Source organism: Hippoglossus stenolepis, chromosome 5, assembly GCF_022539355.2.
Source record: "Hippoglossus stenolepis isolate QCI-W04-F060 chromosome 5, HSTE1.2, whole genome shotgun sequence".
Lineage (NCBI taxonomy): Eukaryota > Metazoa > Chordata > Actinopteri > Pleuronectiformes > Pleuronectidae > Hippoglossus > Hippoglossus stenolepis.
The window spans coordinates 19,297,079-19,309,548 of NC_061487.1; the positions used below are offsets into that span (position 1 = coordinate 19,297,079).

At 42.3% G+C, this 12,470-nt stretch overlaps 2 protein-coding genes across 4 annotated transcripts; both read right to left on the minus strand.

The window, feature by feature from the left end:
• Positions 1–445: 445 nt before the first annotated feature.
• Positions 446–7,940, minus strand: cpt1b (carnitine palmitoyltransferase 1B (muscle)). The gene is made up of 19 exons (XM_035156526.2): positions 7,767–7,940; positions 6,519–6,671; positions 6,229–6,368; positions 5,920–6,091; positions 5,612–5,713; positions 4,667–4,804; positions 4,505–4,582; positions 4,145–4,252; positions 3,597–3,681; positions 3,115–3,310; positions 2,845–3,030; positions 2,648–2,753; positions 2,452–2,568; positions 2,211–2,375; positions 1,985–2,119; positions 1,449–1,601; positions 1,243–1,356; positions 1,046–1,138; positions 446–922 (listed from the first exon to the last, which is right to left on the minus strand). The coding sequence occupies exons 2-19, from the start codon at positions 6,657–6,659 to the stop codon at positions 788–790; spliced, it is 2,364 nt and encodes a 787-aa protein (XP_035012417.2). The 5' UTR covers positions 6,660–6,671; positions 7,767–7,940; the 3' UTR covers positions 446–787.
• LOC118109421 (kelch-like protein diablo) lies at positions 7,540–12,361 on the minus strand. 3 transcript variants are annotated; one of them, XM_035156528.2, is made up of 8 exons: positions 11,606–12,358; positions 11,053–11,241; positions 10,757–10,941; positions 10,338–10,689; positions 9,855–10,000; positions 9,393–9,547; positions 9,029–9,186; positions 7,540–8,906 (listed from the first exon to the last, which is right to left on the minus strand). In XM_035156528.2, exons 1-8 carry the CDS (start codon positions 11,855–11,857, stop codon positions 8,724–8,726), a joined length of 1,620 nt encoding a protein of 539 aa, XP_035012419.1. In that variant the 5' UTR covers positions 11,858–12,358; the 3' UTR covers positions 7,540–8,723. The 3 variants fall into 3 exon arrangements, with proteins under 3 accessions (XP_035012419.1, XP_035012418.1, XP_035012420.1); XM_035156527.2 differs by having other exon boundaries at positions 10,757–11,241; positions 11,606–12,361; XM_035156529.2 differs by having other exon boundaries at positions 10,757–11,241; positions 11,650–11,778.
• Between the last annotated feature and the right edge of the window lie 109 nt (positions 12,362–12,470).

The following is a 12,470-nucleotide window of genomic DNA, read 5'->3' on the forward strand; positions in this document are numbered from 1 at the left end:
GATTCGTGATGGGGTGGATCTAGGATATTTTTTTTCACTTTAACATTGTGTGATATATGTTTTTCAACATTTTCCTTGATTTCTCAGGGAATAATTAATGGATCTTGATATGTGTTTCTGCAATTTGGTGCAGATCCAAATAAAAATCTGGATCTAGTGAATGTAAATGTGGTTTCATAAGGGGACTGTTGGGCTTTGGTGGAGGTATGTGCTCCACTCAGTGCCATTCTAGTTGGTTTAAGGGTCTATTATTACAGCTGTTTAAATTATGATAAATAATCATTAGCAAAGTTACTAGTATGATAATTTTTTTGTGTTTATTTTTACTCAAGAATAATATAAAAGCAGCAAATTCATAATTGTTGACAGATGATTAAGTATTTAAATCTCAATGTCTAGGTAGAAAAAATTACAAATCAAATTAAAAAGCCAAAGACCACACAAATATTATATAAAGATTTATTATGTTACATTTACATACAGTCCTGCGTTACCTGGAGAAATGTGGTAGGTTCATTTATCTCCAGCAATGGTGGTTTATTGTTTGCCACCACAACATTTCCTATTACAAAAGATTAAATCGTTTCCTCCGACAAGTACAATATAAATAAAAATAAATTACAGGTGTACCAACTGTTCCTATTTTCTCACTGAGTGGAATGGCCGCCTTCTAAAATGACCCACCGGATAATCAAAAAGATCTTAAGTGCAACCTGAACTTTCTTCGTGCATATGAATGAAGCGTGTCAAAGACAGACTCTCAGGTGAATCCGTCCCACAGAGTCCGTTATATGTGCTTTTTACCATTTTCCATCTGTGCATGCTTTCCAACATCCACCATCTTCTTATCATTTTCTGGCTTGAAGAGTCCCTGGATATCGAGCATGGCCTTCTGAATGTTCTGGCCGAACCTGTTTGAGTCCTGCATGGCACACGGACAGGGAATAGTGACAGTGAAACAGAAACAGAGAGAGTGTTGAGGTTCGAAAAATACAGTATAAATAACTGATCAATAATAACCAATGCTCTCAGTTTGTGCTCTTACTGTGTCAGGGCTGGAGAACTTGCAGGAAATATGGAATGTGATGAGGTTCTCCCCCACAATGATATAAGACACACCATAACCATCGTCAGCCACCTGGGGGCACAGTAGAGATGGTATTATTCAGCTCAGGACATCAGGGTAAAACATTATGAACATTTAACTTGTGCAAATCTTTGAAATAAAACGTTTGAACTCACAGGTCCAAATCCACCGCCAGCTCCCACGTATTGAGGGAACTTGTTGATGTCAACCAAATTGAGCTGCTGCTGTGGAGTCTGACTGGTGGACAACTTCCACGTCTCTGAAAGCACCTTGAATCAGAGACATTGAATGTTGTGTGGGAAAATGACAGATAGGTTGTGGTATGTGGGTTAACAGGAAACTTGTGAATCAGCGCTTTTACCTTTTTAAGAAATGGCGAGTCAACACCAAGGTATTTGGACACGAAGTAGAGACAGAAGAGGTGGCGGTCGATACCAGAACCAGTCATGGCCAGACGGTACATGTTTTGGTGCTTATCAGCCGCCTTCCGAAACAGGGCAAATCTCTGGGCATTCTGGTCACAGAATAAACGAGCAAACAAACCATCGGATCGAAAATGACCTGAATTCTGTCCACAAGAATGTCAGTATAACCCTGGAATATGAGGGAGTTCAGAGTCCAGGGCAATGACACACACACACAGACACATTATCTCTGGTCTCATCGACCAAGTCCTCAGCAGAACGATGTGACCTCTCACATCACATTATGACACCAGGTAGGTCAAATTATTTGCAAAAAAGATGTAGCTATTCCCTCCAGTAAAGGATTTGAATGTCTCACAACTACAATTACATTATGAGCAGCTCAGCGTTATTTAAACCAACCCCAACTTTATGTAATGGAGCTTTTTATGTTGCTTTCCAGTGGTTCTGTGTGTTAATGCGTTCTGCTTACTGTTGCATCTGTGTCCTCCATGGCTCTGACAAATGCAACCGCCTCAGAGGTGCAGGAGCGCACGGTCTCCGTCCGACCGTCCCTGAACATGCGGGTCATTGACGACTCGTACGTCAGACAGAACACTCCCTGATCCTGTCAGAGCAGAGGGAAGAGTGTGACGTGATGGCGGTGGATGGTACAGATGGTGAGAGGTAACATCTGCAGAGAAGGATTTGAGTCGTACCCTGAACTGTGCCAGCTGCAGGGCGAGCTGGATAAAGGCATCAGGGCTGGTCCTGCACTTCTTGATCAGGCCTTTCCCAAACTCACTGAACAGATGAGCATGGAAGTCCACATCGTCAGCTATCTGCTTGGCTAACAGGTATGACGTCTGGATGACTGCTTGACACTAAAGAGGAGAAAATGAATTTGTGATGGACACTAAGTGTATTAATTGTAATAAACGATGCAAGGCTCTGCTGTACCTCCTTTGGAATCCGCCACTGTAGCCGAGTGGGATGGGGCAGGTTCTTGTTCACGTCGCCTTTACAGTGTCCCTCCTCTGTGTAGCCCAGATGGAAGCAGTCCGTTGCAAGGACATACTACACAGACAGAAAGGGACAGCTGAAGATGACTGCTAACTTAATGCTTTATCATGCAATACCTGTGCACACGTCATACCTCCCACATATGTCCTACAATCGGTGCATCTGCCCACGAATGTTCAGCATTTATACCCATTTTTCCATTTGGGTAAGAGATCAAGGTGAAAGATTTGTCGAACCACCTGTGACACAAGAAATAAAACCTTTAGGGCAACAAAGCACAAAAAAATCAAACCTGTGTTGATGGTAAGAACCGAGGCCTTCTCTGCTTACCTGTCGTAACACTTTCCATGCAGCAGGGACTTGGCATAACTGTCCAGTGAGTTGGTCTTTGCGGGGTCATAACCCTGCGGCTCGTCATCCAGTGCCAGGAAGAAGGCAGCTGACTCTATGGCGTCCAGGGATACTCTGTTTACCCCCTGGCAGAAATATTTAATCCGAGCCCGAGCCCATGGAACTCTAGAAGAAGTGAAAGTGTGACACATTTATCCAAGTATGTCTACGTCAGTGTGTGTGTCATCTGTATATGTTTATAGAGAATACCTGTTTCCTGCAGTCAGGGCAGCTAATTTGAGCTCTCCTGGCTCAGGCTCTGTTGTATCATTGAGGATCCTCTGAAACTGTGTCTCAAGTTCACTGGGTAAGAGGTGGCGCCCTCCAGTGTACAGCCACACTTGGAAGAAGCGGCCCCTGTGGTAGACGACCAGGTGCTTGCGGTCGGTCAGGTGCTGCACAATATCTGCAGGGAAAAGTTCGGCGAGAAAGGACGGTCAGATGAGAAACAACAACGATTTTAAAATAGAATTAGAAACACTAGTCTTCTGTCTGAACACATGAATCCTAAGGGCTCACAGTGAAGTTGTTAGATCAGCACCGAAACACACACACACACACGCCACTTAGACTTCTCATCATTTTTCAGCATCAAAGCAGGTATTCATCTTTAAACTGCTAATGGAAAACGTGGCAACAACTATTCCAACGTTATTGAGCCTTAATTCCCCTAAAATGTACCCTTATCTCACCTGTTTCAATGCCAGGGATGCGGGTGGTGTTAAACATCCTCTCCATCTGAGAGGAACACATTGGAACGGTCCCTAAGGCCCTCAGCTGGGAAGAAGAAAGACAGTGACACAAGTTTAAAACCAATGAGGAAAGGATATTAATAGATGTAAAGGCCCATATGAAAACACTATTTTCTACCAAAGTTGGAATAGCTTTTGTTATTTTGCTTGAGAGATTTCTGCATTTGTGTTTTTGGCTGTTTTCTTCCTGCTGGTTTAAAGTGGCACAGTTTGAAAAAAGCTGATATTGTATCATGATATTTACTAATCGGGATTATATTCAAATCGGAATCTGATAACAATCTGTTTTTTTGTTTTGTTTATACACATATTGATCGCTTGAGGTTTAGAGAGTTAAACTCCCTTTATTTTAACTGTTACTTGTGCAGACATCACTATTTCATTTCAAAGGTTTGATATTCATGATAAGGCTAAAGAGAAGATACAGGGAGAAAATGTAGTGATGTTATAGTGTCATTACACGGCTGTGATGTCATGACAACCATTACCGGTTCATGTTCTCCACGTTCCAGTTTGCGTCTGTACTGCAGCATGGCGTGGACCACATTCCCCACGCGTGCAGCCTGTCGGTGTGTTGGGGTCACGTACAGGAGGTCCTTCACGCAAATGAACACACAAACAAGACATATTGCATCAAAACAAATCAAAAAAACTATAAATCAAAACCCAAAATGTATTTCAAATACTGTTGCTGGCATGTTGACAGGTGAGGTTTTGAGAATTTAAGGAATTTGGTTAATATTTCTCCAAAAAAAAGTCTATTATACTGTATGCACTCATTATCCACCTTTGAATGCATGAATATAATTTTACTATTATGTAAAACAGAGCATTACTAATACACTCACCATTATATAGAAGTTACTGTTCACCATGATGGGACTCCTGCCCCTGAGGTAGATGTACTCCTCCCACCAGTCACTCACCTAGAGCAGATAAAGATGAATATTATATATAACATTATGACTGAGCTGAATTCAATCATAATCATAAATCACCTCTTTACTCACATAATTTGTTGCCCACCAGGATTTTAGCTTTAAGTATCTTTGGAGCTGGGCTGCTTGGGAATCTTTAAAGTCATTGGCCAAAATCTCCATTGGGTTGTACTGGTCACTGTCCAGAAGGGGACGAACTGACTCGAGGTACTGTGGGAAAAACATGGCGTGGGCGGTCAGAACGAAGCAGTGTTGTTATATACAAACCCAGCTGATCCAATAGAGCCGCTGGGACACACACACTGAAAGGATTTGGAGGACAACCGGCAGACGCAGCTGAGGAGACGTGACAGATTGTTTTTAATCTACCATCGTATTACCCTGTCTAACTTTCACAAGGCCGCAACATACATCATGGTGTTGTCACACAATATTCAATCATGTGTGGCTTTGTTCAACAGTAAACAAGCAATGACTTAAATGTTCACCTTATTGAATAAAAAATTATGCATGGATGTTGGACATATACTGTAATGGGCCCCTCTGTGTAAATTGCGGCCCCTATATGGCCCCTGACTGATCGCAGTGGTGGAATAATAATCACTTAAGTCTTCAATGTGAAGGTTTAGTTCATGCGTTACATTGGTTAAAATGAATGTTTTAACGTTATTAAATAAGGAGGCAGAAATGTGGTATTAATTAGATTTTTAGATATCACGTTTCATTTTATAATATTTTGTCAGTTTCTGAACATGTGGGTAGAATCAGACATTCATATTCACACAGTCCTTGACAACCATCTACCAGTCTGGCTGCCTTCTACCCATACATTTCCCAGTATGTTCAATCAGAGCTGGAATCTCAATTAAAATCTGTTTTAAGTGCACAAGACTACATGTCGTCCAAATACCCAAATCCAGCACATAATTAAAATGTCTTTATCATGCTCCCATGCAATTCAACAAACGTTTGGGCCTTGTGTGTTTGCAGTCATGTAAACTCTGTGTAATTACACACCCTGTTAACTGTATCATCCACACTGGGCACAGGGAGTCTGGGTAATGAGGCCTGGAAACTGTAGAGCAGCGGTCTGCGTCCAGAGAACATCTTCACCAGGCTCTGGTTACAAACACACAACACCATACATACATCATTACACATGCAGTGTAACAGATTGCACTTTATAGCCTATTCTTACCAGAGTCAACCATATATCTTCTGCACTGAGGGAGGGACACAAAGATTAAAGAGGCATTGTTCTGACAACCAGACAGTGGAATTAAAGATTCAGGCAGTGTGTGACAGACAGAGGGACACATTCATACCAGCCACACTTTGATAGATGTGCTCATTCTTCCATGGGACTCAAAGATCCAGCCGTGGTAGGAGAGCAGAGCTTTGAGGGTGTATCTCAGGAGGTAGATGAGGAACAGCCACAGTCCAGTGGCAAAGAGGATGGCACTCAGCACCGCCCGGGTCTGCACTGATATACAGTCTCTGTTCAGAGAAGGCACAACACTGTCGATCTTAAACAGCTGATTTGTGCACATAGCTCCATCCAAACAAACCGACATGCTCCAGCAGAATACTGAACACTGAATAACTTCCTTCATGAACTATGGGGGATTTCTGACCTTTGTGGAAGGTTGTCCTTGATGGCGTCAATCATGCCTAGAGACGGGTCTACGCGAATGTACAGGGAACTCATCATTGCGATCACAACTATCAGCCAGCTGGACGGGCTGGCTGGATAGACTCCGGCCAACACACCATTCTGTGAGCGAAAGACAAGAATTAGTGTCAGGACAAGATGAGGCTTTGTGTCCTATGTTCTATGAAGACAATGCACAAAGCAAAGTTATACACTGTGAATATACACTACAATCGCGAGTGACTCCAAATTTCTGACAACATGGGACTATACCTTGAATTGTATGGCTCTCTTCTTCCATGCCGTCACTCCTGACAGGTAGATGTTTTTGATGACCTCCTGACTCAGTTTAAGGTCCACGCCATCGGGCCGCACGGTGAACTGGAAGCCCACCGCCTGATGCGCCTCAGCCATCTCTGTGTATCACTACCATGGAAAGCAAAGGGAAACTATCCGGTTTCTGACTGGAGAAATATCTATAATAATAATAATAATAATAATAATAATAATAATAATAATAATAATAAATCAATATTTCCAAATTGTGATCAAAACTCTTAAGTCTTGAGTCGTTTCAGCGTCATCTATGCATTAAATGTCATTGAGTTATTTTTTTCCCCCAGCTCTGGATGCAGGTCCCTCCAAGATTCAATGACAACAATATCCTGTAATATCTGAAGATTAGATAATCTTCATAAACTATTATTAAGTGTGAGTAAGCTGTAATTTTTTGCTAATTAACCTTTAAAAAGCCCAAACTGACATTTACATAAAGAGAAACCTTGTGACTTTGCCACATCTGACTCTCGGTGGAAAAATTATTTTAAGGAACGCAGAAGTATTTGTCTGCACTGTTTGCTCCTAATGTGATAAGAGAGGCCACTGATAATTTTTCAAACACCTTTTTTTCACCTATTACTTGATTTTACTTATTAAAACTGGAGATCATCAAAACATTTTCTTGATTAATTAACTAATACATATATTTACAGCTGCAGCCGTTCTGTCGTAAATGTAACGTGAAATTCTACCTAAAAACCATCTCCATGTAATGTTCAGGGAGGCAGGGCTAGGATTTCTTTTTCCATGTCATATGACTGAGCAGTTACCAAGTGGGACAAAGTTCAATGGCCAGATATAGTGGTGTACCGGCTGAGCATGTGCACAGACCTCAGATGAAAATATAAACACAGAGTACAGCCCAGAGTTAAATGCTAAACCGTTGCTCTCATAACATTTACTGTGATAATCTGGCAGGTGAAAGGCAGAATCAATACAGAATGACTACAGGAAATGTTATTTTAGAAAATTTAATTTTCAGAACTGTGTAATTAAACTTCCTCTTCATCTTAAGTTTTACATAAATGCTGCATGCAGTACAAGACACACAAATATATACATGATATAAGTGCAATATGGAGTTTAATCTAAAACAATCAATCAGGAAAACATCTGCAGCAAATACAACAACAGGCAGATCAAAGTAAGAACAACAGAAAAAGAAGCAGGCCCATATTTTACCTTAGTGAGACCAGTCAGTGGAATCCACTCAGGCAACGACGAGCTGTGGCTTTGGTTTGTGTCAGTAGTTGTGAGGCAGTGAAACTCCTCTGTACTGAGGCTTGGTTCTGTCTGTGTTTGTGTCTGTGACTCCAGTGTCCTTCAAGTGGCTTCTCTCAGGTGGTGAGATCAGAGTGTTCATTTCCTATGCTCTCCCTCCCCCCCTCTCCCCCTCTCCCTCTCTCCCTCTCTCCGACATGCCTCTTTTTGTAACAGGACACCAAACACAGACAGAGCCTCACCTCACGTGCCGCCAGGTCTCTGCTGTGGAACTGATTCTGCTACAGTGATGTGTTAGGATGTTCAGCATGAAACAATTGGTCACTTCTCCAAAATGGTAATTTTATAAATGTTGCCTAAATATGTGATGAGATTTTAAAATCTTTAATCTTTGAATACTCAGGCAGTCTTGTTGACATTTTCAATCTCTTTTTCAAGAGAGACCCGAGACCAGGTGAAATACACAATCATAAAATACATAATAGATAAAAGCAACACGACAGGGAAAACCTTTTCAATAATCATGGAACAGATGTAAAATCACTAAGGGAAATGCAAGACTTCAGCTGATTCCATTTGAAAATGCATAATACCTGAATCCGGTTCTGCCAACATAAGTGCGAGTGTCGGGTATATCCAAGGTGATGTAGTAACTGGATCATGTACTGTAGTGATTAGTTCTAAATGAGAGAGGAGAGGTGATGCTTTTTGTTGGTAATTATTGGTATTGCAAGCGACAGAAACAGGGAAATATAAAAAAAATATACACAACATAAACAGATTAAATACAAGAGAAGACAGACAACAAAATATGTTGTCTTAATTGTGTGACTAGTTGTGTCCAGTACAAGATAGCTGTCTAAATTATATCAACCAGAAAGAATTCACGATTTTTAATCTCACATACAAGCAAGAGCATTAGAAGTGAAGATAAAAGATAGATTCATATCGGGTGGAAACTGGAAGAGGAGGAAAAGCTCTGAGGGAGAGAGTTTGGAGATCTAGTTTCATAACAGTGTTGTGTTCAATACTTGGTATGAGGACACCGTCACCTGCGACTGTCCCCTGTCCCACCAAGGACACTTTCTCCGCCCTGTGCACCTGGACAAAAAAATAAAGGAGTACAATTTTTAATTTATTGAAAAACATCTTACTTTGTGCTTCAGGTGAATATAATCCAAGAATGCCTGATTGACAGTTTCAGGTTTCTGTTCCATTCTTACCTCTCCCCATCTCTGCGATTGCAAACAGAACGATGTCACCACATTCTCTGAGTTGTTTCCACCAATCACAAGAAGCGTGTCGGTGACACCCAGGAAGTAAAGAGTCGGGAGGTCTGCATCTGTTCTGGTGAGGGTGGGAAGCAGCTCGCACCAGGAGTCTAAAGCACAGAAAATACAGAAGTGCTGTTTGTTAATACGTCCTGATGAGCATGATGGGAAACAATCTAATCTGAACTGTAAATCTGAGGGACGTGGACTGAGCTGAATGCAATGGAGGAGACAATTAGCTAGACAACAACACACACAAGTATACAAGCGTTCGTGTGTTCCTCTCGTCAAACAGAGCCGAGGTGCTTTGCCGTACCTTGCCTGGTGTTGTACTGCAGCAGCAGTTTCTCCCCGGTCCTCTGGATGCTCCCCAACACATAGACACAGTGTCCGAGGCTCGTAGCAAGGGGGACGTCATGTGACAGGGACACACTGAATTGGAAGTCAGTGAGGGGTAGTGAGGAGACCAACCTAGGACAGAAATCACATTCAGTCAGCAGTATGAAACATTTCAGGTAGAAAAGCCTGAGATATGTGCTGCTGCATAATAGAGTGTGGATATTCGACTCAAGTCCGGTTTGTACATGTTTTTGAAATGATATGCGGGTTCAGATCGGGCTAGATCCCATTGGCTGGGCTATCTACTTGATTTTTTTACACTGCGCGTGTCTGTAATCAGGGAGAACCTCAGGGCTTGGTTATTTTTCTCTCAGGCTTGGACAAGTGGGGACAGAAAATTGCTGCCCGAACCTGGCAGCTGGTTCACACTGACACAAACCTCCACGTGTCCTCCCATGGATCATAGCGCTCTACAGCTGTGTAGAGAGCCGTGCTGGAGTCGGGAGTCACCAGGGAGTCCAAGTACCAGCCTCCCACAGCGTAAATACAGCCTTCACAGGCCACTGCACTGAAGTGTCTTCTGCGCTGTGGATGCAACAGATTGGGACCATTTTAATTAGTGTTATATATAAATGTCCTGGATAGGAACGCTGCCATCTTGAACCAATAAACGATAACAAACACCAGTGTGATAAGAACTACCTTGAATGACAGAAATGATCTTTGAGAAAAATCGATTGGACATTTACGTGAATTGGAATTTTTATTTCAACTCATGTCCCATCCACTAACATGAAGGCAGGTTTTTGACCTACACTGCAGCCAGCCATCACTGGGGGGGGGGGCCTTCACTTTTGTGGAGCAGTCATGCAGTCTAAAACAGACAGATTAGCCTTATCTACAGGTTAGAGGACTTTCTCACCTTAATCAGAGGAGCTGTAGAGACCCACGTATGAGTGAAGGGATTGTACCTAAAGGAAGCCATCTTGAACTCCCAGCCTCTCTTCACACGCTGCCGGTAGCCTCCTATGACGTACAAGTAGTTATACACAACCACTGTAGTGAAACACCACTTATCAGCCCTGAAAGGAAGCTCTGTGATCGGACACCAGGCTTCACTGTCCTCCGTCTCTTTCAGGATGAAGACGTGGCGGGCGCGTTCTGTTTCTGGGTCGTTCCAAGAAGTCAGGTTCTCCTTCCTGAGGCTGCAGAGATGTCTGTGTCCTTGTGTCCTCAGGTTGAGAACTTCATCCACCTCCTCGTCGTTCAGATACCTGAGGTATGGATCAAGACAGAAGCTCAGTCCATGCAGAGAATCCTGATCACAGACATGTTGCATACCTGGTCAGGAGTGAGAGCTCCATCATGTTTCTACTCAGGTAGGTGAGCACCGTCATCCTCAGCTCAGCGCAGCACATCTCCTGAGCCAGATTCAGGAAGGACAAACAGTTGTCTGGCCTGAGCTCATCTGCCAGAGCTGACAGGCACCGTGAGAGGAAGGCCTCAGTCAGGAGATAGCTGCCGACCTCCAGGGGCAGGAAAATGTAGGAAACAAGAGGCGGTACATTGGTTTTGTGGATGAACCACAGCACATAGAGACATAGATAAATAACTATGGAGGTTTCAATCTCTGTTACCTGTATATGTGTGTCCAGCTCCTCCTTCGGGACTTTAAACTTACTATGGAAGCAGAACTCAAGGAGATTGTAGAAGACGGAGGAAGACACGTGGTCCAGATGGATGAAACTCTCGGAGGTCTCTCTCATTTTGGACTGGGACAAGGCTCGGAAGTACTCGCTGCACTCTGAAAGTCTTCTGAGGTCCACCTTAAAAATGAGGTTTTTGCTTTACCTGTACACACTCAAAAAATATATATGTACATGCCTGACTTTCAATTACATATTCAATTTCCATGTAACTTTATTACATAAGTAAATGTAAAGGGTCCCATTTAATGGGGTTGTTTTCTATCATGTTAAGTCAAATAATTTGATTTCATTAAATAAATTGTGTTTTTAATGTATATATTTATGTTTAACTTCATTTAAGTTATTCAAACTCAACTCAACATGATAGAAAACATTAACATGGAAATCTATTATGTCATTTTAATACATAAAGTCACCGTTTTAGGCATAACTTTTTTAAATAGAGCTGGAATAATTGTGTTTTGTTATTTTATTTACTCACATGGAAGGCATGTGTACTTGTTTGAACTGTAACCATGGTGTTACCTCCGTCTCCATGGTGATATGTGCGCAGCGTCTCATTGGTTTTCCACTCCTCTGAGTCTTCTTGGCGAGTTTGCCTATTTGTTATACTTGGGGATGACATCGAACTAACGACCTCTGACAAATCTCTCCAAAGTCTTAGAAGAACTGATTTCAGCTGCAAGCTCACCCACACAAAGAGTAACATAAAATATTGCTTTAAAGGATTCATCTCTGACTTTGACAAACTACAGACACATTATACTGTTATTAAATTTTTAAAACTATAAAAGGCCTTTGCTCCTCTCACACTACCATTGCTATAATCTCACATTCAGAATGGTGCTTTAAAGGCTCCATATAAGGTCAGGCGAGCCCCCCGCCAAAGAATTCAAAACAGCTGCTGCACAATGGAAGAATAGTGGCTGGAAGAGTCAGTTTAGTTGTGTACCTCTAGTTCGACTCCTTCGCCCTGCTCAGCTCTCAGTCACACACGTGCCCTCTGACAGCACAGACAGCAAAGTCAGCTAAGATTTACATTAAGACCCCCGTGCTAACAGGAACAGCACGGTAAATAAAAGGCTGGATAAGATCAAACTTTGACTTCAGAGTTCCTGTTTGTTCTGCAGCAGATCCAGTTGATTCTAAAGTTTCCCCTCGATCTCTGAGCAGTGGACTTCTTGTTCCCACTGGTCTATTCTTGGCACATGGTGGTAGGACAACAGTCAGCCCTCTGGCACAGTGAAGGATCGCCTTTACGTCACCATGGGGCATTCAAGTTACCTTGCAGTAATATGAGAGTATGTGTCAATAGTATTAATTTGAATACTTAGTTAATGAACAGG

Coding starts and splice junctions, on each gene's coding strand:
- LOC118109421 (XM_035156527.2), bottom strand. CDS start 11,857: ATGAATCCTTTAAAGCAATATTTTATGTTACTCTTTGTGTGGGTGAGC. Junction 11,242..11,605: donor CAAGTACACATGCCTTCCAT/GTGAGTAAATAA, acceptor CTCATTTTTAAG/GTGGACCTCAGAAGACTTTC. Junction 9,187..9,392: donor GCAGTACAACACCAGGCAAG/GTACGGCAAAGC, acceptor TCTGTGCTTTAG/ACTCCTGGTGCGAGCTGCTT.
- cpt1b (XM_035156526.2), bottom strand. CDS start 6,659: ATGGCTGAGGCGCATCAGGCGGTGGGCTTCCAGTTCACCGTGCGGCCC. Junction 6,092..6,228: donor AAGGACAACCTTCCACAAAG/GTCAGAAATCCC, acceptor TTCTCTGAACAG/AGACTGTATATCAGTGCAGA. Junction 3,682..4,144: donor AACGTGGAGAACATGAACCG/GTAATGGTTGTC, acceptor TCTTCTTCCCAG/CTGAGGGCCTTAGGGACCGT.